The 25,941-nt window shown below is 37.4% G+C and overlaps 1 protein-coding gene across 1 annotated transcript; it reads right to left on the bottom strand.

Moving 5' to 3' along the window:
* Window positions 1-416: 416 nt before the first annotated feature.
* On the bottom strand, window positions 417-25,941 carry LOC139686860 (phospholipase B1, membrane-associated-like). Its single transcript, XM_071583935.1, has 7 exons — window positions 25,753-25,941; window positions 20,408-20,675; window positions 16,786-17,012; window positions 9,902-10,061; window positions 8,047-8,201; window positions 6,911-7,097; window positions 417-1,130 (listed from the first exon to the last, which is right to left on the bottom strand). Exons 1-7 carry the CDS (start codon window positions 25,939-25,941, stop codon window positions 970-972), a joined length of 1,347 nt encoding a protein of 448 aa, XP_071440036.1. The 3' UTR covers window positions 417-969.

Genomic DNA, 25,941 nt, shown 5'->3' with positions numbered 1-25,941 from the left:
GTACTTTATGATGCCCCGCCGGTGGCACGCTTGGGTCCAAGGACTAAGCATTCTCTTTACCTTTCCACTCTGGGCGGTCGCGCGCGCATACACATCTTTCTCATAGGAAATACGATAATTGAGCCTGGAAAACTAAAAATATTCACTTTATCAAATACCATAGGCTTCAGTTCTCCGCGTAATGCTCCACTCGCCCATTTCTACAAAATTTGGTACTTCGACGAGTTTGATGTTCACATCCCCGACTAAAACCGACTGCCGATTCACAATTTATGCAATTTATTGGAGTCACTGGCATCAAAAGAATCAATCCAGATGAGTTTCACGTATAGAAATAATAAAAGTGTCCTCGACTCTGAATCGACTCTGAAAATTGCTAATGAATGCAGCTTCCATTGCCACTGGAAAGACCTTCATGGACCTTCGCTGTTTGGCCAGTGGTTATAGATTCCCAGCTCACCTTGAACCATTTTATTTGGTAACGAAACTTGCATTTACATTGCACTTGGTTATACTACTACAGAGATAGAATCAGTGCATTCGAAATAGAAAGCACTGACTAAAGGTATCATTGATAATTAATTATTTTCTCTTTCTTTCTCAATACCGCTTGCTCTCATGCTTATAACTTAGAGAATTACGCATAACTACCTTCTCAACTTTGCATTTTGGTTTACTAGCGAGTGAAAAAGATATTTTCACTGTAATATATTAGGTAACGTCTAAAATATAGTTCATTATGGGGTAAGCATGGGCGTTTAAATCGCCTATCTTTGGAACTACTTTAACCCTTAGGTTACTGCATACATCAGTGTCTATACAATTAATGAGATCCTACTAGCACATGAAAAACAGGCGTATAAAAAGACTAGGCCGTAGGTTAAGCACAGAAAAGTAAATTCTAGCATCATATTCTCCGCAATTGCATCTCCTAATCTGCATGTTAAGCAGATAATTTGGCACTAAAATTTACTGATGACCAAACTTGTAATAATTTTCACTGTTTTTTTTCGTAAAAAGATAGGGTGCTTCCCTTGTTGGACATTTGATATCTCTGTGCGTCGCTAAAAGGAACCTCCTGGTTTTGTTCCCCACGGGCTCCAGCATGTTCCTCCATAGCAGAGTGCTGACTGAAATGAAAAATGTAATCTTTTGTAGTACTATGTAATAGTAGCCGGGAAGAGAGCCGGAGCTTTAAGAGATTTTTTCTAAGTCCACCACGTTATGTCTAACCAATTCACATTATTTATAGTTAACTTTGCGGAACACCATATTTATTAATACTTGATAATTTTCGCCACGAATATACATTGCAGCTCAAAGTTTCAACGCTTACTTTCCATTTCCAAGACTAAGAATGTCTTGAAAATGATGTGTGACCTCTGGAACCACGATCGACGTATGCAGGTGCATATCATGGAGAAAATGGCATGAATAGTTTATTTATGCCTCCATGTTGATTCATGTTCTTTTTATTGAGATATTGAATGGATTTTTTTTATATCTACGTACACACAGGTATATTTGATCAATTTTTTTTAGAGATTATTATTTGCTAAAAATGTTTTTATTAGTCCATGTCATCAATATTCATCCCATTAATGAGGAATTATCACCAAGTGATACATATATCTTTTAATGTATACTTGTTAATGGCTTATGATAATGCATATCCGCTTAATGGACAGATTTTCACTATCATAGAAATTTTACATGTACGGAGGCATGCGTCTTATGGTACCTGAGAATCCTAATTGAGGAGGCATCAACGGTTAAGTGGTCAAGGTTATTTATTCGTTCATCACTGCAAACCGTTTCTTTGAACATTCTGAAAGGGATGCATAAATCCCGACTAACGAAATAAACAATCGAGCCAAGAGGAAGATAGTCCATAGGTAGATAGGAAGAGAGCCTTGGAAAATATCTGTACACGGAACAGTTATGGACCTTAATCAATAAAGTTAAGGTGAATATGAATGCAACAGCAGTTGGTTGTCCAATTTTTCACCTCGTCCGTATGTAGGATCCGACTGATTCCGCAAATCCTCCCTTCTCATTATGTTTTAACATTTTTTTACTTCTAAGTGGACGACATTTTTCATTTGAATTTAAAATTCGGAGTCAAGCTCAGAAAAATCAGGCATATTGCACTTCTATTTCCTCATCGCAAAGTATTTCTCCCCAAAATTTATGTAAAATTCTTATTTGAAATTTCATCGGTTATTTTTAAGCAAGACAAGCGGCTGAAATCGCGAAAAATTCCATTTTATAAGCGGAAGTTTTTGGGCGGCTTAAGAAACGAAAATCGGCGCATTACAGCAATAGATACCAGAAGACTTATTGCTATAAATCATTTGACAATATTTTCATTTGCTTCAAATATAGGATATTTCATACTTTCAGCGTTTTGAATGTGTTTTTGAGCAATTATTTCCTTATTTCAAAATTTTCCTTACCATCCCTTTGTCCTGTTTATATGAACTTTCGGGAATAATTCTGTTAAAATAATTTCTTCCATTGTCTGACTGAAACAGCGTACTTAATTGAACTGAAGCTCCTAAAAGAATTAAATTTTTTACAACCGAATGCATTCATTCCGAATGATTTCCTTCTAATAGTGTCGGTCATACTATGAAAATATTATGGGAAGCTGAGTTCCGCTTTGATGCAAGGCGCGCGTTTCGACTCACAGAGCCATCTTGTACTTAAAGTCGGAAACTCTTGAGTCCACCGTCTTGCATTGAATAATTTTAGTTTGTGGAAAAGTTCTATAAAAGTTCTCTTTCATTGTGGAGGGAAAGGGTTTAAAGTTTATTTTATATTGCAGCAAAGTTTCCTTAAAAAACAATATACCCAAGATCCTCCAACTATTTGAACTGGTTGAAGATGAAAGTAATTTGCAGAACTCAATATATTTCGACGGCGCAATATATCCCTAAGTCATTGTGAGACCAGTAATTTTCTGGCACAAGAAACTTCCTTTCAATATATCTGCAGTTCTGCTTGCGGGAAACATGACTTTAGTGAAAAAGTATCAGGATAGGGACACGGAGTCGCAAAATAATCCACAAAATCTGGAGTAAAATAATCGACAAAAGAACATTCATTGTCTACTACGGGAGCAAGCACGAGACAGATGTCTTGAATAACATCCCAGCTGAATTTTCCACGCAGCATCTTGTTTTATCAGACTTCACCCATTTTAAAGTTTCAGGTAATCCCAGTAAAGAAAAGATAAATCGTTATTGGTTGAGCGGAACTTATATGTGATATAAAGGAAGCCATTATAATAACAGATGAATTAAAAGCTATTCTGCGGTGAAGATTCTAAGAAAGTGGTATGACCTTAAATGCGGCACTATATTAGAACTCTTGAAGAAGCCGAATGAATTTCATCAGCTAATAGCGTTTATAAAAACAGCGGTAAATGAGCGTCTGGATAATATATAAATTTACTCTGTTTTCCCTTTTATACCTCTCCGCGTATATTTCCTATAGTTTAAAATTTGTTTTCCTTAGCTTATAGCCTATAACAATCATAAACACTGGATACTTAGTAAATGCAAGTTCTCTTTACTGTAGTCACAAGTTTCAATATCTACCTGGAATACGTTCAGCATTAACCTTTTTCCTATTTCCAATACCCTCTCAAGGGCGAATGTTCGTAAATACCCTTATAATTAGGTATCAAGATTTAGCATTAAAACTTAAATTGATTTGATCTGTAATTAAATAGTAGATCTACCAATGGTCACTCTGTGGTAGTGGACTATTCCATGACTTGAATGTAGGGGAAAATATTTTCGAATAAAATCCTTCGGCAAACTGTTTGGAGTCGAGGTGGTGGTGAAAATATTTTAATTAAAAATGAGACCATTAATTTACAGATCATTGATGGGTGAGGCCAATATTTTTTTAATTGTGACTAATAAAATATGCTACAGTTCAGCGAAATCATTCCTACTGAATTCATTTAATACTATAACCACAGTAGTCGAACCGAAGGTTGGATTGATAGATGAGGGTGGAGTTCACCTAGTACTAAGCCCAACGGCGTGTGAAACTCACGCATCAGGGCAAGGGGTAGTTCTTTTCATTGTACTTCGCGTGGTTTACCTGACATCTAGTACACAAAAAAATATACACCCTGGGTGAAGCTCAGGGTGCCCAGAAGAATCACCGTGAATCGAACCCTGGCTCTTCAGTCAGTAGCTCATATTTCTACTCATTGGATTACCATACCCATCTTTAATACTATGGATAAAGTTGAGAAGTCTTCAATTTTAAAATTTAAATTTATACGCTGGAGTCCGACATTAAACACCCTATCACGTGAAAAAAAATTTTGTATGCTGAACCTCTCCACCTGGATGTGTTTCATTCCAAAGGATCTAACATTCCTAACCAAAAATTCGTAATTTTTTAACATTTCATGTTTTAGGATTAATGATTAGAATTCATGGCTATAATCAATAATCAATGCACGTAAATGTGACAATAATTAGACATCCAATTAAAAAAAAAATTTAATAACTGAAAACATTTTTAATAGATCTACCAGTCTTTTACAGATATCGTAATACTTCGTGAATGTTGATATTTTTTTCAATTTGTTTAGCAAATTAGTCCACATCAAATTTCCAGTCTATTTTACGGACCAAAATCTGACGCTAGAAAAATATGTGAAAAGCGAAATACGTCGAATATTTTCTTCGGACGATCATGAGAGCAACAACTTAAAGGTACCAAGCTGTAAAATAGTACTTGGCTTTCTTTCATAATGAATTTATATTGCTGCTTATAACCTACATATGACATACGCTGGCAAATGTTTCAAGAAGCATGCACGTAGATATACTTGCTATCATGGCTCAGCTCTTAGGATGCGGATATTCATTCTCTAATAGTCGCCTCTTAATTTTTCAGTGAGATTTCTATTAGATCATTTTAACAGCTCACCTTAATTCCTTTTGATTTCCCCTTTTAAGTGTTGTCAATTACCATGTTTGAGTATTCTCGTCCCTTTCTCTTATCCAATACCTCATCTCGCACGCCTCTCTTCGGACTTACCCTCTACAGCATAGTAAGCATATGTTGAGTAACCATGAGGACGATGCCAAAATCAGCCATTCGTAACACCGGTAGCCGATTACCTAAATTGGTGGAAGTGCTCATTATTTCATCTCTCACTACCATATCCTAATTCTCTTTCAAGATTATGTCAATCAATATGATGAGTCAGGGATATTCCGCGGTCCTGGCTGAAGCACCTACAAGTAATCACAAGCACAAACCTATGGTATGAAATATTCTTCCAGCCAACTTGGGAATGCGTAGAAGGGGATGTTGGGAACTTTCATTCCGTCCAACATCCGTATCCCATTTCTGCCGTTTCCTCGTTTTCCTAACACACTCCCCACTATCACCGTCTTCAACATCCGATTGCCAATCAATATGCTTTGCATCCATTATTTCTGTCTCCTTAGGATTTCTCCCGGCAAACCCCTGTCCTCCCCCACCATACCTAGCACCTCCTCGTTTGTTTTCCTTTCTGTCCACGTAATTTTCTCCATCATTCTCCATATCAAAATTTCAAAAGCCTCCAAACTACATCTATACTCCTGCTTCAGTGACCACGTTTCTGCGCCGTACACAACTACGTCCCACGAGTCTTTTCTTAACATCCATACTCAACGTCCCTATCATCAATTCCCTCATCCTTGTGAAAGCCTCTACATTTAGGCAATTCTTCCTTACTTCTTTGCCCATTTTGGTCCAAAATGTTTCCTAGATACGTAAACTATTTCATTTGCTATTGCTTTTGCCCTCCTATTTTAATGTTAAGCTTAGCCTTTTTATTTATGGAAAATCGCATACCCTTTGGTTTATTTATATTGATTCTCATCCCATATCTATCGCACTGAATTTCCAAATCACTCAGTAAAGTTTACAACCCCTTATTTGAATGACAAACTAGAGCTTGGTCATCGGCAAAACGAACTGACTTTACGCATTCCCCGCTGACTTTCATTCCTATCTCTAGTTCTTCCAATCCCTCTTTAATCATTTTCTCCACTTATACGTTGGACAGCACCGGTGATAATGGACAACCCTGCCTTACACCTCTTCATAACTCTGCCCATCCGGACTCTCCGTTCCCCACTCGCACCTGAGCAGTCTAAGACATGTACAGATTGCGGATTAGCCTCCTGTCCCTCTAACCTATTCCTATTTCTGCGATAGGAATGGATCGTTAGTTTTTACCAATTCACTCCATCAAACGCATTTTCGAAATCTACGAAACAGATAATTACGTCCTGATTGTAGTCTATATTCCTCTCTATTAGTGATCTCATTACTGCAATGTCATCACACGTGCCTCTCCCCTTGCTATACCCAAACTGATCAACCCCTAATTAATCATTAGCCTTGCACTCCATCCTTTTGTTGTTGATCCTGAGGACCACTTTAGCTGCATGGGAAATCAAACTTATTGTTCTGTAGTCGTCAAATGATGTAGCCTTTACCATTTTCGGGATAGGAACTAACCTTCCGGTCAAACTCCTTCCTCAGAGAGGCCATGAATCAGTCCAAATAGACTCTTCCTCTCACATTTTCCTTAATATTTAAGTAGTTTGGTAGGAATGTTGTCCAGCCCCACGGCCTTATTTGGGCTAATCCCCCTTAATGCCCTTTCTATCTCATCGTCGAGTATGCCTGGACCTAAGCTACTATTTACTCCCAATATTTGTTTTCTGAACCCGCAAAGAGTGCGGGCTCTTGGTAGTCACAGTTTCCATTGAAAATATAAGTTCATATTCAATTCTGGAAATATCCGTGCATATTTAGTAGGTGGCATGGGTTTTCAGTTTCTTCTCTGAATACTCCAATTTTGGTGATTGATACTCACGTATAGCCATTCCTCTTTGGTTGAAATGTACACAATCCGGCGTCATTATAGGCGTTCTCGCGAGCATCTTAAACAATGTATTGTCGTCTTCCATTTCCTTGGAGTATTTATATAGATTTGTGGACTGCAAAAACGGTTGCCATTCCACAGTGAAGTCCTTTCGCCCCATGTACCTTCGACTTAATGCCTGAAAGATGTATTAAATCAGCGAAGATATTTGCATGTACAAATCGTGGGAAGTAACTTAAAAATAAACTCATTATCAATTCCACAAAACAGCCCACTTTGTGGGCAGTTGTAGACTTTCAAATCCATTAAAAATGAAAATTATAACAAATATTTTTATCATTTTGAATTAATTAGTTTTCGATGACAACTTTCCTAAATAGGTGTGGTTGATTGTTCCCAATTAAAAAAAATCACTTTCAGAAATCCTTCTTGAGGATTGAAGGAATTACATTGCGAGGCCAGTTTTTCAAAGGTACAAATTCATTTCTAAATTAAAGTTTCAAACTCTTTGTAATTTGCAGTTTATACCGACGGATTATGATGAAGACATTGGATGTCGAAAAGATGTTTATTTGCTTGAATTCCACATAATGCAGATCAAAATGTTTTATAAAACTTTTCAAAATGATTTTTGAAGGCTTTCGTGGATTGATTTGCAATTTTAAGATACGGACTAAACTGGTGCTAAATTCCAAAGAAAACTGCGGGAGATGCTGCAACAGTAACTTTTTACGGATTCATCCGCTAATGTGCATTTCAATGCAACAATTTCAGAGTGTAAAAATCATTCGCCTTGACTGGGATCCCAGCCAAGGCGAATGATTTTTACACTCTGAAATTGTTGCATTGGTGCTAAATTATTTTTTTATGGAATCAGCACGAAAGATCTTCTGGAGTCTTCCACAGCAAGTAAAAAAGCAATGGGACGAATCCTTAAATTCTGTTTATTATGCCGATTTATGAACATAGAACCTTCTGGATGCTTTTAGTACCGTTATCGTTCTTTAGACTTGATTCATTTAATGGAAAATTACTATTCAATACATCATGGTCTGCATTTTTTTGTCTATAGAGCGTTCCAAAAAATGCTGCAATAAAGGAAAGTATGCCACATTAAGACAGCTTACCAATTCCAACTCCTTTTGCTGATATTTCTGCACAATGCGCGTCATTTCCACTATACCCTTCTCTAAAGTGGCCTCTTGAAATACGCAAGGGCAGGCTATTCTGTTGAGCAATTGACAGAAATTGCTTCGGGGCATCCTTGCAGTCATGGTTGTGTCTGTAAGGAATTTTTAGTTCTGATTAAAGATTGAGCTCGGTTTCAAATTTGCAATTCATTGGCATAGATTTTTTGATGTCTTAATTGAATTTGTTTAAAGTTGCGGATAAATAAATTTGTGATAACTTCCGAATTTCCACTTCCCATGGCCAGGACTCCCTCTTTTAGATTTTATAAAGGCTAAAATTATGTGAACTAAACAAAAAACCCTTAAAACTGTGCACAAAATCCATTCATCTTGGCTTAAATTGAAAGCATCAAACGTAACTCAGTACAACTCCCAGGAAGGATTACCAATTGAAGCCAATTTCTTCCGTTACGCTTTCCCCACTTTCACGTACAATGAAGAATGGCATTATTGACGCCTACATTTTTTACCAGTAGGTTTTCAATTTTAACTTTCAACATGTATTTCTGAATGATACTAGTAATTTTGATAGTGAAGATATACCAAAACTAAGTTTTGTGTGTCTCTTATAGATAGAATAGGTTCTATCAGTATTCGCAAATTTTATTATTTAGGTGATGGCATTTCAGGGCTTTAAACTCTGGTAAAAACAATTCGATGGTTTGAGGCTCTACTTCATGAAAATTCATGATCACTGAATAAATTAACTTAGTATTTTTCACACAGAAAAACTTCATTATACTACTGTCGGTTTAGACGCATAGGCGACAGGCAACATACTATTCAGTGATCCTGGTAAACGTTTGGATATTCTCCCATTTCAGTATTTATTCCATTAAAATTCAGAATTAAAACATCTAAAAAATTTCTTTTTACGTTAAGTTTTAAACACGGAAGCAGATGGTTCTCAGATTTTTCGAGATTTTTTCAGAAATTCGTGACTTTGTAGGGCATGAAAATGAGATTAAAGGCGTCTTTGGAAAAATAGCCTTCAGTGACTCACTTTAGAAGTACCCATATTTTTTACTTTATATAAATATTATCTGTTAAATTAAAAGTGTGGCGGTTGTAGAATTGTTGGTAAGCCTATATGTACACTTACTTAAAAGTTGCTGCAGGTACTTTGTCATATTTATTAAATTTCTCTTGATTTTTATTTTCACATAAACGGTTTTCGTCTAGTGTCTTGATGAATGTGTGATGTACCCCACATTAAATTTTGTGAGACCACAGTCAAGGAAAATTGACAACGCATTTCTTGTTGGAGAATGTGTTGTATCTGTTTATCTTCAGCTTTGTCCTTATTCTAAGGCTTTTGCATTTAAATGCATTGATGCATTTTCAATGTATAACGTGCATACAAGTTATAAATACATTTTCTGTTTATCTACATGTTTTAACATTTAATGTGACAAATTTACCCCCCTAACTTTTTCAGTACTTGTATATCGCTGGTAAAGCGATCCGGTAGAATCTGAAGTTTTACGCTCATACGACCCTCGCATTTACCTTCCAGGATAAATTGAGATCCATTTTTTATTCTCTAGCCCAAGGTTCAATCAGAGTGATTTTTTCCATAAGAGATTGACTTTTTGACCGGAAAAATAATCGATTCATGTCTAATTTAACGTAATCTAATCGTTTGGTTTCAAAATATCCTGTTTTTTCATTGTTTTTTTAGTAATTTAACATTTGCATGAACAGATTTGCTCAAGGTGAGATATATTCTGAATTTTGCTTATTTTCCCATTTTTTTAAAACCTGAAAAAATGAGAAAGGTTTATCTTATTACCTAGCATGGACACCACGCTCACGAATAGTCTTGGTACTTTCTTGTACAAATAATCAAGTGCCTTCTGTAGCTGTAGTTTATGCGCCTCTGGTGTGTTCTGCTTCTTGTAAAAACACTGGTAGGAGCATAAGTCGTTGTGTCCGATGGAGATGGATAATAACTGGAAAGAAGGAGAGTTATAGTCGAGGCATGATTCTCATAATTTATGGCGGATTTTAAAAATTATTATGTCCAAGGGTGTCAGGCAGCCAACGTAATAGACATTCACAGCTGTTAAGAAATTTAAGGGAGGCTTGTCGTTAGTGTCAGTATCAGATAAGCGAATGAATTTTACCAATGTCATTATTTGAAACTATTTTAGTGCTTTATTCTGACCGTTATATTATAAAATATGCAGTCTTTCTTTGATAAAGTACTTTTTTAATTGGTTCAAGATGTGAAAAAAAGGAAAGTGTTTTATCATGATCTGTTTCTATTCCACACCGAAGTTTATATTTTGTTGACCTTAGTTTTGAAAGTCGTACAACTTTTCATATTAAAGTATTCAAAAGTTGACCTTCTTTTCACGTTGAGTTCTCCAAAGTTCATTTTTTTCACAAATTTAGTTGGTACTATTTGGAATTTTCCCGATTCCTCAGTTAACCCATTTTCTGATGCCTTCCAAATCGTTTCCGCGGATTCGTAAGGTGGCCAAACTAATGTAAAATAAATTCCAAGAAACTGCGGGAGATGCCGCGACACTAATTTTTAACGGGCTCATCGACTAATTGTGCATTTAAATGCACCAATTTCGGAGTTACACAATCATTTGCCTTGAGCGGGATTCGTACCCGGATCCCTCTACTTCCTACCGAGTGCATTAGCCAGTTAAGCTACGTTCGGCGTTCTCTTACACTCCGAGATTTTGGGGACTTCAAAGGAAGAAGATGTGACGAAATACCGTGCAATGTCACAGGCATTCGTAATGCGCTATCCGACACAGTCCACGGAGTTAAAGTCAACTTTAACTCTAGGGGTGTTTCACCTTTGACAAATTCCAAGAAACTGTGTGCAGGTACAACAACTTATCTCCCATACCTTTGCCCCTCTTATCTTTCAAATGCCAAATACATCAACTCGACATGAACTCAATAACCACTTTCTTTCTGGTTTTCTTTTATCTTTTCCTCAACATGTAGGAAAAAGTTCAAGAGACATATGGAAAGCTTTTATTGCTCCGTCAACTGTCATTACTTACCAGGACATGCCTTACGCTTTTCCTGCTTGCTTTCTGGTTAGTGTTTATGCATTGAATAGATCGCCTATCCTCCCATTATGATGTATATCATTTACTTTATTTCACAAAATTCTCTCTAAGGAAAATATGTAAAACTATTGGAAATATTTTTGGCATGTTCAGTTCAAAATTTATTTTAAATAGTGAGGATTTTTGAAAGTTATTTCGTCAAATTGGCGTCTAATCATTTTGCCATCGTTTTCTATGTTACGATTTACTTTCTTCTCCTTCGAATAGATAAGGTGTTCTTTTTAAGGTGATTATGTTCGAATATATGTTCCAGGGCGACAAGAAGCATTTTTTATTCATTATTTATAACTTGTGCATGACCACCTTGCGGAATTAAAATAGGAAAAAAGTCTAATGGAACAGTTCAATTTTCAAAAGCTATTTCCAAATCTATTTACATTTTGAAGCGATCTGGTAGCAAACTTGGAAAATATTTGTCATAAATATTATGGGGTAATGTTTTCAGAAATATTAAATATAAAATGCACCATTTAATTGGTGGCCAAACTTTGTGTTGATTATTACAGAGTGTGTGCTACACTTGAATGTTTACATTAAACGGGCCTTGTACATATTTTCAGTGAAAGGGAGAACTTCATTTCTCGTGTACCTCAAGACTAAGGGAATGATAAATACATTTTTAGTTCCATATCGACAGGTTGTGCAAAGGGCAAACTGTACCTTCTCTGTGGCACGCACGTACGAGTACGTATCTCCCCTTTCGCATGCCGTCATCGGCTTAGTTAAGCGAACCAACAAGTGGCAGGCTACTTGAGCTGTTTCTGTACTTTTGTATCTGTAATTTAGCTTCAAAGATGTAGCTTTAGTTGTAATGTTAAGCTAAATTTTTCATTGGTACTCTCCGTGCAGGGGTTGCACGTATTTACTGCTTATCCTGTAGCTTGTGACTACTTTCCTAACTTATTTCGCGGCATTTCACCCATTTTTAGTTAAGAGCTTACCTAATGGATGGAACTTGGACGCACGGAGAGATGTAAATCGTTATTTAGCGTAGACTATTCTTTCTTCCTTAGTTAAGCAATCGATTTTAGTACTTCTGACTTCCTTTGGGACGTATCTTCTCAAAGAAATATTTTACTCTTTCCTTAATGTTCTACATCGCTCTAAAAGCCTTCCACCTGTCCCGCTCTCCCTTTCTTCCGCACATCACTCCTCACTCCTAAATCTTTTCGTATTTCTCGTGAAGGCGTGATAAGCAGTGACCTCCCCCATGAAAGAGGGTGGTTTACTTAACTTAAGATAGTAAACCACAAGTGATGTTCTCGGAAACTTAACCTCGGGGATTTCATTTTACTGATAACTTCGAAGGTAAATGGTTTCGCTTTTTGGTTGCGGACAAAAAAGGTAGCTCTAGAGAGAGATAGAGAGAGAGAGAGAGAGAGGATTTATCTCTTTTTATTTTTTTTCCTTCTTCATACTGGAAAACATGGGTTTGCCATTGGGGTATTCTCAAAATTTGAATTGTCAATACAGATTACATACAATGGATAATATTTAGCGTTGCATTCGAGAAATGATTTACTCTATTTCTGATTTATACTATGATTATACTATTAAATACTTTGAAAGGCGTTGTTTCAAATGGAAATTTTTCATGGCATTTAAAATCTTAAAACTAAGAAATTTCACTCTGAGTGCTCTGTTTTTAAGGTATAACCATTTTTTCTCATATAACCATTCACGGCCAGCCTTCCTGATTGTATTAATATTGATTACCGGAGCTAAGATACATCTAAGGGCATCGGATACAAGATGTGTGTCGCTCATTTGGAGGCACCTTTTTGTTCAAATTAACAAAAGTCACGGCTAAATTTCATGATTTTTTAATTAATGCCATGCTCTGACATACTGACTTTACCAATAGTTTTTCGACGATGACCACCACAAACTGGCTTCTCCACGGAAGTTTTGTGGTAATTATGTTTTCGATCGCGCTGCAACTTCTTTATTAACTTCCTATTTTGCATGTATTTTCATTTCTAGGATGATTTTGAATAAATTAATCTAAAAAACATATTACTCATTTAGATAATTTACGTTGAACTTTGCTCAAATGTATTTCAATCCCAAAATGCATGGTTGGCCTTGTATTATAATCTCAGAAATTCAGATAGCGTAATTTATTAAGAGTTGCTTTAAATTTATTCATTCTCGTGTAAGTTTTCAATAGTTTAATCGTAATTCATTAATTTTCGGCTGCAAGACCTCTTTCGATGATATAAATAACCTTTCCTTAGTTGCTCTTTATTACGTATTTACCATTTGGTGAATTAACATAAGGTTTTGAATCAAAATTTGATGAAAGTAGCATATAGTGGATACATATATTTTCAGTTAGCAAATTATGTTGTAAATATATCAAAAAGGGATATCGAAAGCCCCAAAAAATCCTTAGGAACTGTTAATAGGAAAAGTATAAGAAAGCCATGAATCACGGATAAGATGATTAGAAAGATAGATGAGAGAAGGAAATGGAAGTATGTAAACTCAAGAGTTAGGCAGAAGGAAGTACAAAGAGTTAAATAATAAATCGAGGCATAACAAATAGAGCAAAACAAGCGTGGTGGAAGACGCAGTGCAAGGATAAGAAAAGTTAGCTGGGGAAGGGTGAAATTGGTGCTCTTTAAAAGAGGGTTAAAAAACTATTGATAAGTAAGAAGGGTAGATCTGTGTTAACATTTAGAGATAAGTCGGGTAGGATAATAGTTGAATCAAAAAAGAACCAAGATAGATTGAAGAAATATATAGAAGAACTATAATAAAGAACTTACGCCAACAAGGTTAGGCATAGAAAGAGAACATGACGTAGAGGAAGATAGTTTAAGTCCAGGCATACTCGACGATGAGGTAGAAATGGAATTAAGGGAGATGGAATCAAACAAGGCCGTGAGGGTAGACAACAATCCTGCGGAATTATTAAAGGTTTAGGATAAGTGGGAGGAGGAGTCTATATGAACAGATTCGTAGCATCTCTGAGCAAGGAATCTGGCCGGAAGATTTTGTGAGATCAGTGTGGGTTCCTATTACGAAAAAGGTAAAGGCTACATCATGTGAGGATTGCAGAACAATTAGCTTGATATCGCACGTAGCTGAAGTGGTACTTAAAAAAATCATCAGAAGGATGGAGAGCAAGACAAATGATTGATTACTTAGGGGATGAGCAGTTTGGGTTCAGAAAGGGGATAGGCGCGCGTGGTGACATTGCAGTAATGAGATCACCAATGGAGAGGAATATAGAGTACAATCAGGACGTATATGCCTATTTCATCGATTTCGAAAAGGCGTGTGATATAATGAATTGGTAAAAACTAAGGAGTATTGAGCGACAGGAGGCTAATCCGCAACCTGTACATGTCTCAAACTGCTTAGTTGCGAGTGGGGAACGGTGAGTCCGGATGGGCAGTGTTAGGAAGATGTGTAAGGCAGGGTTGCCCATTATCACCGTTGCCGTTCAACCTGTATACAGAGGAAATGATCAAAGAGGCATGGGAAGAACTCGAGGTAGGAATGAAAGTGGGCGGAGAATTCGTAATAGCAGTTAGGTTTACTGATGACCAAGCTCTAGTTTGTCATTCAAAAAATGGGTTGTAAGCATTGCTGAGTGACTTGGAAATTCAGCGCGATAGATATGGGATGAGGATCAATATAAATAAAATAAAGGTTATGCGATTTTCCATAAATAATAAGGCTAAGCTTAACATTAAAATAGGAGGGCAAAAACTAGAGCAGGTAACACAGTTTGTGTCTTTGCCTTCTCTGTGTCTTTGCCTTCCAGTTATTCAACGCCTAACCGAAGATGTTGCTGCGAACAAACAGGAATGAAACTAGGAAAGGTTTGTCTTTGGGATGGGATAAAACGTATTTACTTCCCGGAGATGACGCTTTAACTGATAGAGATTCTTGAAAAGGAATATATTTATCTTTGGGCGTATCATAATAGAGCAAATGGAGGAGATGTAAATTTTAAAGAATAACAATTTGTTTTCTAATTTATGTAAGTACATAGTATAAAGGCAAACCGCCGTAAGGGCGTGTGGTGAGAGACGATAAGGCAATAGACATATTTGCAAAAATGTTGGTTTATTCATTTATTTGAAAATATATTAGCTTATATGTAAGACACTCTTGCACTCTCATGCAAACATAAGTGCATGTAGAGAAATCTCATGAGGAGGATTCCTTTAATCACCGTGAAGTTAGTGATAATGATTGTTTCTTGCGGGGAAACTTGAATATTTGAATTATTTCACGGTAAAAAAGGTAAAGTAAGGTAAATAGGCTGAGTAACGGACAGATTTAAATACTACATACCTCTCACAATTCACCATCAAATCAAGGTCAATTTCCGCAGTAGCTATGATCGAAGAATCTAATTGTAATATAACATTCTTGTTACAAGCTCGATATATTCATCATAGTTTAAACACTTGTAATGAATATGATATACCGAAGCTCAAATTCCACTCACCACTTGGTGACTTGCAGATTACATTTAGAGATGTATGTAGATATAACTGGGGATATGATTCTTTGCCGAGAAAGGATTAAACCTAAAATTTTAACTTTTGACTGAAGGGTAAACCACGCTGCGGAAATAAAAAAAATGGTATTACTTTTTTGTGAGGTTCACACACGTAATTCTGTTTTCGTTCTGTGGCAGTGACTGCGGTTCTCAGTCTTTTGTTCTCACAACCACATTGGCATTTTCAGTGTTTGGTCGAACCAGGGCATCAACGTATATTTAAATAATTAATTATTAAAAACCTTTTGTGAATCCACCAAATATTAAACATATTAGCTGTAATCTGCTGGTTTTAGTAGGTTGTCTTCCAAAACCGGCAGTTGTCTTTGGTAGATAGGCAAGGGGGTTAGGCATTTCCTAAATCTCTCATGCCTGACCTACGCCTAACACGACACTAAATACCCATTAAACTCCGAATTACGTACAATGTACATCTATTTAAGTGCACATGCCTAAGTTCTATCTTTCTAAGATTCTATCCAACATGCCTAAATTTTCCTTTTATTCCTTATTTACTCCACATTCTCTCCACTATCACAGTCTTAAATATTAATTTCATTGCCTCGCTCCGTTTCCTCCATCCGACCTTTCGGTCTTATTTGATTTTTTCCCCACAACCTTCTCTCCTTTTCAGCCATGCCTTGCAATCTTACCTTATTTCATTTCCGTCCACTTTTCCTTTCCATTCTTCATCACATCCACATGTCGAAAGCCTCGGCAATCTACGTATGTTAATCCACTTGCCTCAATGACCTAGTTTCGGATCCATACCGTGTATATAATGCAATAAAATTTTCCTATTCTTTTTTGTGGAATTAAAGCCATCCAAGCAATTATTTTGCCTCATGGAAAACAACATACGAGCTCCTGGAATAATATAACCTCACCTGTATAGTAAGTATAACCCCGACAGCCTCTCGCGGGCCGGAATTCAAAGGTTCTCAGAGCCCCCGTAGCTCGGGCACATCTCCGGTAAAATACGATTCATTCGTTTTCGGTGCTTGAGTAACAATTTGTGCTGATTGATAAACCAACGTATCGGAGAGGCTGACTCACCTTCCAGTCGTGCGTGAAGTTAACCGCAGGGTCCCTCTGCATTTTGTACACGAACAACTTGGCCTGGTCGAGGGAGTCATCATCGATGGCCGCCGGAATGGCTACGTTCAGCTGGGCGTTGTAAGACAGGAAATCCCCGCGGCCCTTGGAGTATCCCACCAGGTTCGGATTGAAGACCTTCAAGATGTTCGGCAGCGTGACGATCTGCCTCCAAGTGGAGATTCCACCTGCGAGTGGTAATGAGATTTTTGGAGCCTCAGGAGCATTACCTCCACGTCCATCGCCATACAATCATCTAGCGGCTCTCGACCGCTTACGGGAGGGATGGGGAACTTAGGTTTTCCATTACGAACTTAATGAACAGACGCTTCGATTAATGAGGGGCTGACAAATGATAGAAATTCGGGTGATCTCTTGGGCACAAATAAACACAACATAAAGGAAAAATATTAGATTCGATAAGGTGTCGAAACTATGCCAATTAAAATTTAACGTTGGGAAAGATGTTATTTTGTAATGATTAAGAAAATATTTCTTTTATGCAATACGATGGGAGTAAGGGAAACCTTGGCGCGCAATTTTTTTTGATAGAATCTAAAAGTTTCATATTACCTCTAAAGTCATACAAGCCATTTTGGAAGACGGCTTCTGTTTTTAAACGAGATAACGCAAGTTTATTTTTGTTAGTACCATTTATGGTTGATAATTAGCATTGAATTTAATTCAACTTATCACATTAGCCATTTATACAACTTGTATGTTTCAGATCTTAGCCTGGAAACGGCACTCTACCAGTACAGTCAGTAACTCCTCGTACTCTGATGTAGGTGACTGGGACCACCAAGATATTAAAGTGAGTTTTGTTAATTTTGATTACTCTTTTTGAAAAATATTTTGTTACGCTATTATCTATACATATGCTTGCGCATCGGATATTGTTGAATGCCAAAAAGGTCTAATCTCTTCGAAAAACACACGCATGTTTGCGCGCAGAACGCCGTAAGGATTGGATGGCTGCTCTCACAGCCTCAATGTTTTTAGGGGATCTGATGGGCCGAGGGACTCCAGTTCTTCGTCGCAAGCGCGGTTTGTCTGAACATAGTGACCCATGTGACAATTGATTTCCGGTCCGGGACAGGGCTCACAAGGCTACACGTGGAAGCGTTTTCGGAAGGCCCGCTGGGTTGCAATCACAGAACATTCGTTCGAAAGTAGGCCTCGACGGCAAATGCACGCTCCTCACTGTTCCAACGCATGATGGTGACTAACCGAAATGAGGAAAAACTTAAAAACCTTGGATGTCAAATGAGACCACTCTTGCCTAGCTACAACCCCTACAGCCTGATTGGCTTGCATTTCAAAAAGGAAGTTATGTTACCGCACCCTGTATATACTAATAGTATACGTATACTCGTAAATCTGCAAATTAATTTGTTTGTTTGGGGAAAAATCACGCCACGACTGTACGGAATAAGGGCTGCTAATTTTTTTGCATAAATAAGGTAAAAAATCACAATGTAACATAGGTTAGGTCCGATTTGGATATCGTATACTTTTTTGGAAAATTTGGAGATCGAAAAAAAGCATTTTTTTAAACAAATTTGTTTTTTCAAATACATGTGGCAGAAAATATTTGACTCAGAATTCAGATTTCAATTAATTTACTACAGTGAGGAGTGGCAATTAAACTGCCGCATTCTTTATATAGCTATTATATCATTTGCCAAGTTATATTATGATACATGCCGAGAGCTGAGAAGACGCTTCGTATATTGTTAACAGCTGCAGCAAAATTCTATAGTCTTGAATTATTGTTTTAAAAATTATCATTAAAAGTACGAATTTTTTTCGGCAAATCACTTCTGCTAAATCCTATGGTGTAGAATAATTTCTTTAAGAGATAACTTTTAAAGTGCATTGATTCGTTTTTTCGAATTTAGTGCTCATCTTGCCTGGCAAAATCTCTCTTTCTATCTAATTGGCACCAACAATCCACCTCTAGGGTGCCTGGCAGGAGATGATTATGGTACATACAACTCATGCAACATCAAAAGTTAAATTTTTTTTAACATTTAGTTATAATACAGTTTTGTGAAATACTACAGATGATATAGATCATGTTATCAACAGGTTAATTCACTCCAGTGTGTAAGGTAGGCCTTAGACCTCCAGGGGCAATGAGAACGCACAGGACCATCCCCACGTCAAGGTTGTACTTCATTCGGGTATGTCACATACCAGGACTTTATATTCTATCTCCTATTCCTCAAAACACATTTGTTTTTTTATTAACGACCTTACGAGACGTTATCTTCCAGCGAAGAAGAACCTTATAAGTTTAATCTTATGCCAGATTAATTCAAGTTATATGGAGATAAAAAATAAATGGACATAAAAAATGAAAGATTAGGATTATCTGAATGGCTCCAAGAATTTCCAAAACTTTAATATAAAATAACACTATCAGTGTAAATTATTTTGAGGTTTAAAGACTATCGATATTCCGTTCTCGTGTTCGAGTTTGTTTTTAATTTAAAATAATTTATTTTCATCATCAATCCAGTGAGTTCAAATGTTTAATGTCGGTGGCTACGATTCCATGACCTGGTGGACAATAGCTGAATAAAATTTTCGGTGCTGTTAAGACTCATATGAAATAACTACTTGCGAAATAAATTCTAAATTTCCGGACGTAGTAGGATGATAGACCTCTGAGCTACTGACCAGAGGGTCGGGGTTCGGATCTTTGTGACGCCGCTGGGCACTCTCAACTTCTATCTATCCACATGGTAATTGCCCGCCACCGAATGGGTGATTACACACTAATGTGATATCAAAAATTAAGTCTAAAAATTTTTAGTTACGATACGTTTGTATTAAATTTCTGGTTTTGTTTTTCATTGCACGGAAACATGTTAATTGAAGCAAGATAATAGGCGTATATTTGGAGACTGGATTTGGATATATATATATATATATATATATATATATATATATATATATATATATATATATATATATATATATATTTATGAATACACAGGTGTGTGTGTGATTATTATCAGTAATTTTGGTCATCCGCATGGTAGGTTTGAAAGAAATATTTTGCCATTTACTTGAATATATTAGCACGGAATGCTCTTTGATTTTCTTCATTGGAACACACAATGTTTCTCTATCCTGCGTTGACCTTTACCGGTTAAATCGAGCTATTGTCTCAACTATTTGGCATTGTGCCAAATCATAGTGTCTATCTCTCTGATATTGCTTTACAATGGTATAACATATCTCTACATGATGCGATCATAATGTAACGACCTGTTATGATTTTAAAAATTAATTAGTGGGTAAATGTTGGTTGGTAATTATGACCTTTTTGCCAGGCGCTCGAATGTGTTGCTGTCATAGCGTAACACTCATTTTGCGAGCAAACCATTGGCAAGAGCAGTATTTTAACTATTATCCCTATGTCACGCAAATGAGTCACGTTGTGAACATAGATGTATGCTGGGTGCTTTTTTTATGGCCAACGCGGAGAACGCACGGGAAATGCTTTGGGGTCACATTTCGGGTCGTTATAATTTCGGGGTGTGATTGCGCCCCGGTGGCTTCCGAGTCGAACCTCCGGAATAGGACACTCCTCTGTCCTGGATGGCCATCCCGAGTGGGCTGTATTCCCTCGCGCCGTTGCCGCACACCAACGAATCGCCCATGGCTCCCACGACGTCGATGTCCCCTGGCCGCAGCTGGTGCACGCTCTCCGGGGGCGACGGCGAGCGCCAGGGCACTCGGCCTCTCCCTTCCTCGCATGGGAACGGCTCCGCTTGCGGCACCGTCGCTTGCACATATCTCCAGTAAGCATCGGGAGGATACGTGATCGACTGAACGTCCTGTGGAAATAGGGATGAGGGACACGTCAAGGATTTCCACATCGGCCGTAAAGGGTGTGCAACCGTCAGGATAGCCTTGAGAGTACTTTCAATGCCACCGGAATAACCTTTAGGTCAAAGAATTATCCTCAAACCTGTGTCAATGATCGTGTCCCAGCTCTGGTTGTCTCTTGCGATAGATTTTATAATTATGGTATTCCACCATTTAAAATAGGCTTTGGACAAACATACAGACTAATCACTAGTATATTTATAATCCTCACCCAACAAGACAAAGGTTGATACCATGCACAACCGTCACAAATAGTTATAGAAATTATGTATAATTATATATAGTTTTATATTATATAATAATTAATATTACTTAATCACATGATAATATATATTAATTCCATTATATCAATTATATTCTGTTTAATAATTATGATTAATTAATACATTTCTGTGTCGACAATGGTAGTATAGCCGTAAAATATCTCTGCAAGTGTCCTTTATTTTTATGCATGTTTTATTAGAGTACCTATTATGTACTCAGGGTTGTCGCTGCTCAAGTATCCTTCATGGGTGTATGTATGCTCGTTTAGTACAAGACTAGACAAGTAACTCAATCGATCAATATTTAATAAAAATATAATGTATTCGTCTTAGGAGAAAATATTATTTAGACTGAGGCTTTATTTAAAGTTAGGATTCATTAATTGGATTCTCTTCCAAGGAAAGTTACCTTGAACTTACAAGAAAACTGTCGAGTTCAACGTTAACGATTGCAGTTCTGAGTAGCGGGACGCCCACGCCAAGTGAAATGCAACAGAAAAATTATTTCCATCGCAAAACTATATTCGGAAATCTGAACCCTGAATATCAGGTGTCTCATAGATTGTATTTACGCAAAATTGACGAGAGTATTAATAGAATAGTATTCTAAAATTACGGTATATTCTATGAATTTCAAGGGGATGATGAATTTTCCATTCGGTTCTGCGATATCACGTCAACTTAAAAATTATTTTTAAAACTAATGACTGTCTCCCCGAGCTATCGCCCAATTGGCTCATTGATATTCATAATCTCTGGTATCATATTCGTCTCATTTGACCGGATTTTCCTCCTCTTTCGAGTCATAATGAGTTCTGCAATGGAGGTCAATGCATAAATTAGTTCAAAGACACAAAAAAAGGGAATGCATTACCGCACGTGTGAACGCACAAGTTTGGTGAACAAGTGAATTATACGCTAGTTTGGAAATGACATAGGCGGAGGAAGTTTGAGTCTCTTTAATATTACTCGAAAAGTAATTTGTTAACTATCAAAACACAGAACATCGCATAGAACAAAGTCAAAAATTGCAAGAATCAACTCTTCCATTTTAGGCGATGAAAACGTTGATTATTTGTCAAATAACATTTAAATAAACTAGGTTAAGCTTGAAAAATGCTAGGGTAGAAAAATACTTTCTTGTTTTTTGATGCCAATATGCACTTTTGCATAACGAAAGGTGTCATGAGAACTATCATTTCTTTGTAGGCAGCGTCCTTGACGCGAGATTTTAAAAATTCCTTGCGAAAAGATTATAGTCTTCTAATAGATTACGCTTACCTACTTACAATGGAGCAAAATTTTGCTAACACGTAATACGGCCTTGTCATATTTCATCTAATATCTTCATGGAAATCTGCGAATAATATCACATTTTCCTAGCCTGTTATTGAGATCGCGGAGAAAGTGAACCTTGATCGCGAGGCCGACTACTCCTGTATAACGAAATTCAAGTATCGTGTCTCGGTCAAGGTGATGGTTTTCTTAGTCTTACTTGGCTCGAATTGAATCTTACTGTATCATTTAAAACTATGTATAAAGTCAAGGATTCTCAAATTATATGATTAATGAGAACTCCAACGGTTTTTTAATACTCCTATGGTTTCAAATGCTATCTTTAAGTAATCTATTAAATCCAGAGAACTAGGTATTTGGATAGTTTTTAATTCTTACGCATCCGACCGATTAATACCTGTTACCGCGATTTATCCGAGGCAAAACATTACCCGTCCATATTATTTTTGATGCTCTAATACATTTGAAACTTATTTATGGTTAATTATTTAAATTTTTAAGTTTAAATTTTCCATTTAGGACAGAGAGTGATAAATTTAGGAATTCGGGTAAAACTATTCATATTAATTCGATGTTAATCTGCTTTTTAGAAAAGGTGGAAAAACAGCAACATAGGATAAGGAATTATATCAACGTTGAAATGTTAGAAAGACAGCAATACCCACTCCATATTACTAAAACTCTTTGGAACAAATCGGCGTGTGTACTCCACCGTAAAACCAAATAATTGAAGTTGGACTTCCATATAAGCAGCAAAGTAAGCGTAGGCGCGACGCAACAAACTTTAAGACGACAATGAGTTCAATTTTCTACGTCCACAATTTTTTGTAATATTGATGTCATGGCGACATAGTTATTGTTTATAGAAGTGTAACGCACAGTGTATGGAAGGACGGAAAAAATACCCGACTTTTGATTGAGTTTCCCCTCGTAGTCGCGAGAAAACGATTCGGTCAACTTTTTCTTTGCTTTATCTAACACCGCACCAGTCAGAACGTCTTAACCGTTTGGGATGATCCCATGGGTTTATTTATCCTTAAACTACGAGTAGCAGTTGATGGAAATCGTCGGCGCGAGGAAAAACGAAGGAATGGAGAGAACGACTGGATATCATTCATTGGCTCACAGTAGTACGAGTGACTGTGAGCCTATTAATGTTTATCCCTTAACTAAAATGATGTTAATGATTTTCCACTAATCCATAAACCCTTTCCCGGCACGAATTTTTTCTTTCGCCATTACCGCACACGAAGTGAACTCTCTCCCTTTGTCCAACAATTTGATGGCAGGCTAACAGATTCGGAAAACGGAGTGTTGAGGTGGTAGCATTGAGACAAATGAAGTGTGGAATTTTGATGGATGCATTTTTGAAGCAGTCACTACCATTGGCACGGACTTCTAAAAATATTTTTACAAATTGTAACTTCGTGCAGGAGACCTATTCTCATCTTTAGTGTAACTTTTTCAGTTAACTTTCGGGGAAGTGTTATCGAACCTCTTTTATTCCCACTTTACGTTGACGAAAATGACTTTTAGTCATTAGTAACATACGTTTATTTCCCGACGATGCAGTAGTGTACCTTGATATCCGTGATCCTGACGACACAGCAGCTTTATCAGATGACCTTAATGCTATACAACGCTGGTGAGACACTTGGCAATTAGAATTAAACTTAAAAAAGCGCGTAGTCATAAACTTTTGGAAACAGAGCAATTCCCATCCGAACGCCTGCTGCATTGGGAACACCGAAACGGAATGTTTAGACTCAATTAAATACTTCGGAGTTACCCTCACTCACGATCTCTCCTGGGTGAAATACATGCGGGGAATATGTGGACAAGCTAACAAAACATTAGCATTTATTATAAGACTATTAGGTAACTGTGATAAAAAGGTCAAAGAGAAATGTTATCTTTCGCTGGTTAGGCCTTATTTAGAATATGCTGCAAGTACATGGGATCCTCACGAAGGTGGATTGATTGCTGAATTGGATCGCGTACAGCGTAGAGGAGCTAGATTTGTGGAATGTTGCTATGATAAACTTAGTAGAGTATCCAAAATACTAGAGCAGATATGTTGGGAATCACTTACGTAGTGAATGTTAAATTACACATTAAATCTCTTGAATAAATTGGAAGGACGTCTCTTTAGCAGTGATGCTGAAAATGTATTATAACCCTCATCGTACTACGGTAGGAGAGATCACTTCAATGAAATTAGAGAGATCAAGTGTAGAACATATATTAAAGATGTCATTTTTTCCAAGAACGATGATGGGCCAGAATAACATTGTCCGGCCCGGTAGTGCCATATTAGGGTTTAATTAGTCTGGTTCGTATTCACCCCCTGCCACACACCCTAGCGTTGGCTCGCAGGGTACTAAAATAAATTTGAAAAAATATTTTACAACCTTCGGTTTGGAAACTGATGGTAAAAATTTAATTGAGATTCAACAATTTAAGACGATGTTTTAAATTTAGTAATGACTCGACCGATGATTGCTTACTTAACCGAAGAGGGCGAGTTCGAATCTTTCTTTATATGGTTATACTATTTCCACTTACGGTTTTTGCCAGCAATGAGTTGCAATTAGGTATGACCTCCAGCGGTCGGAGCACTGATAGAACCAAATAGCTACTGCTACCCAGTTGTGCTAATGGTTTTAGTATGTATTGGATCCACAGGTACGTAAGTGATAGAGCCATTATTATTAGTAGAATTCTACCAGAATAGGTTAGGCTTTAGATGGGCCCTGACACCACACACTACTGTACTCCTGAGCCCAAACCAACATGACCCAAAATATCCTGAAACCACATATTACAGTAACTCGTTCTTGAACTCAGCATATTTTCTACATCACTAAATTTTAACCTAAATGTCTATTGTTTTCCTCCCTTTCCCTCGCATTCCCCACCTATTCTTCCTTTTATTACTGTCCTCAGTAGCTCATCTCCTTGCAGTATCTCCTGAACTTGTTCTGCCTTCTTCGAATGTCTGCCAAATTTCTATTAAAGGCTGTCTTTCTTCCCTTACCATGTCTAGAACATCATCGTTGGTTTTTCTTCCCGCCCATTTTATTATTTCCATTCTTATCCACAACCGCATCTCCAAAGCTTTTAATCTACGCTTTTTCTCTCGCCTTAACGACCAAGCCAAAAACATTAATCTCCGAATCGAAGCTATCACTAGTCTTTCCTTTGCATCGTACTTCACGAGATACACCAATGAATGGACTTTAATGCATAAGTTCACCAAATTGACATATATGACCAAGATACACTTGGGATCACTATTGTTTTAATAAGCACTCGACCTGAAATGAATTGATCAATAAGATGATCGTGGTAAATTACAACCGATGGAGTTGAACGATTTGTGCCTCCTCTTTTTGCGGCGCTCACTTTTACACACGTATCCATCGGTAAGGCGAACGGGAGACTCGAAAAACACGTGCGCACCCACCTTCATTATTTGATCCACAGCCGCCGGGACGGTACCGGCGGGGGCCCGGACGGCTCCACGGTGCGCGCCCGCCGATTCGGGTAGGTATGCAGAGGCAACGGCACAAAACAAGAGGAGGGCCCTCGGAGCCGGCACGGTTCCCCGGCGAGCAGAAACAGACGACCTAGCTTTTGCCATCGCACTTGACAT

This window comes from Hetaerina americana, unplaced genomic scaffold (assembly GCF_022747635.1).
Source record: "Hetaerina americana unplaced genomic scaffold, ioHetAmer1.1.p SCAF_15, whole genome shotgun sequence".
Taxonomy (NCBI): domain Eukaryota; kingdom Metazoa; phylum Arthropoda; class Insecta; order Odonata; family Calopterygidae; genus Hetaerina; species Hetaerina americana.
The sequence above is the reverse complement of the archived record's forward strand: the minus strand, read 5'-3'. Positions and strand labels throughout refer to the sequence as shown.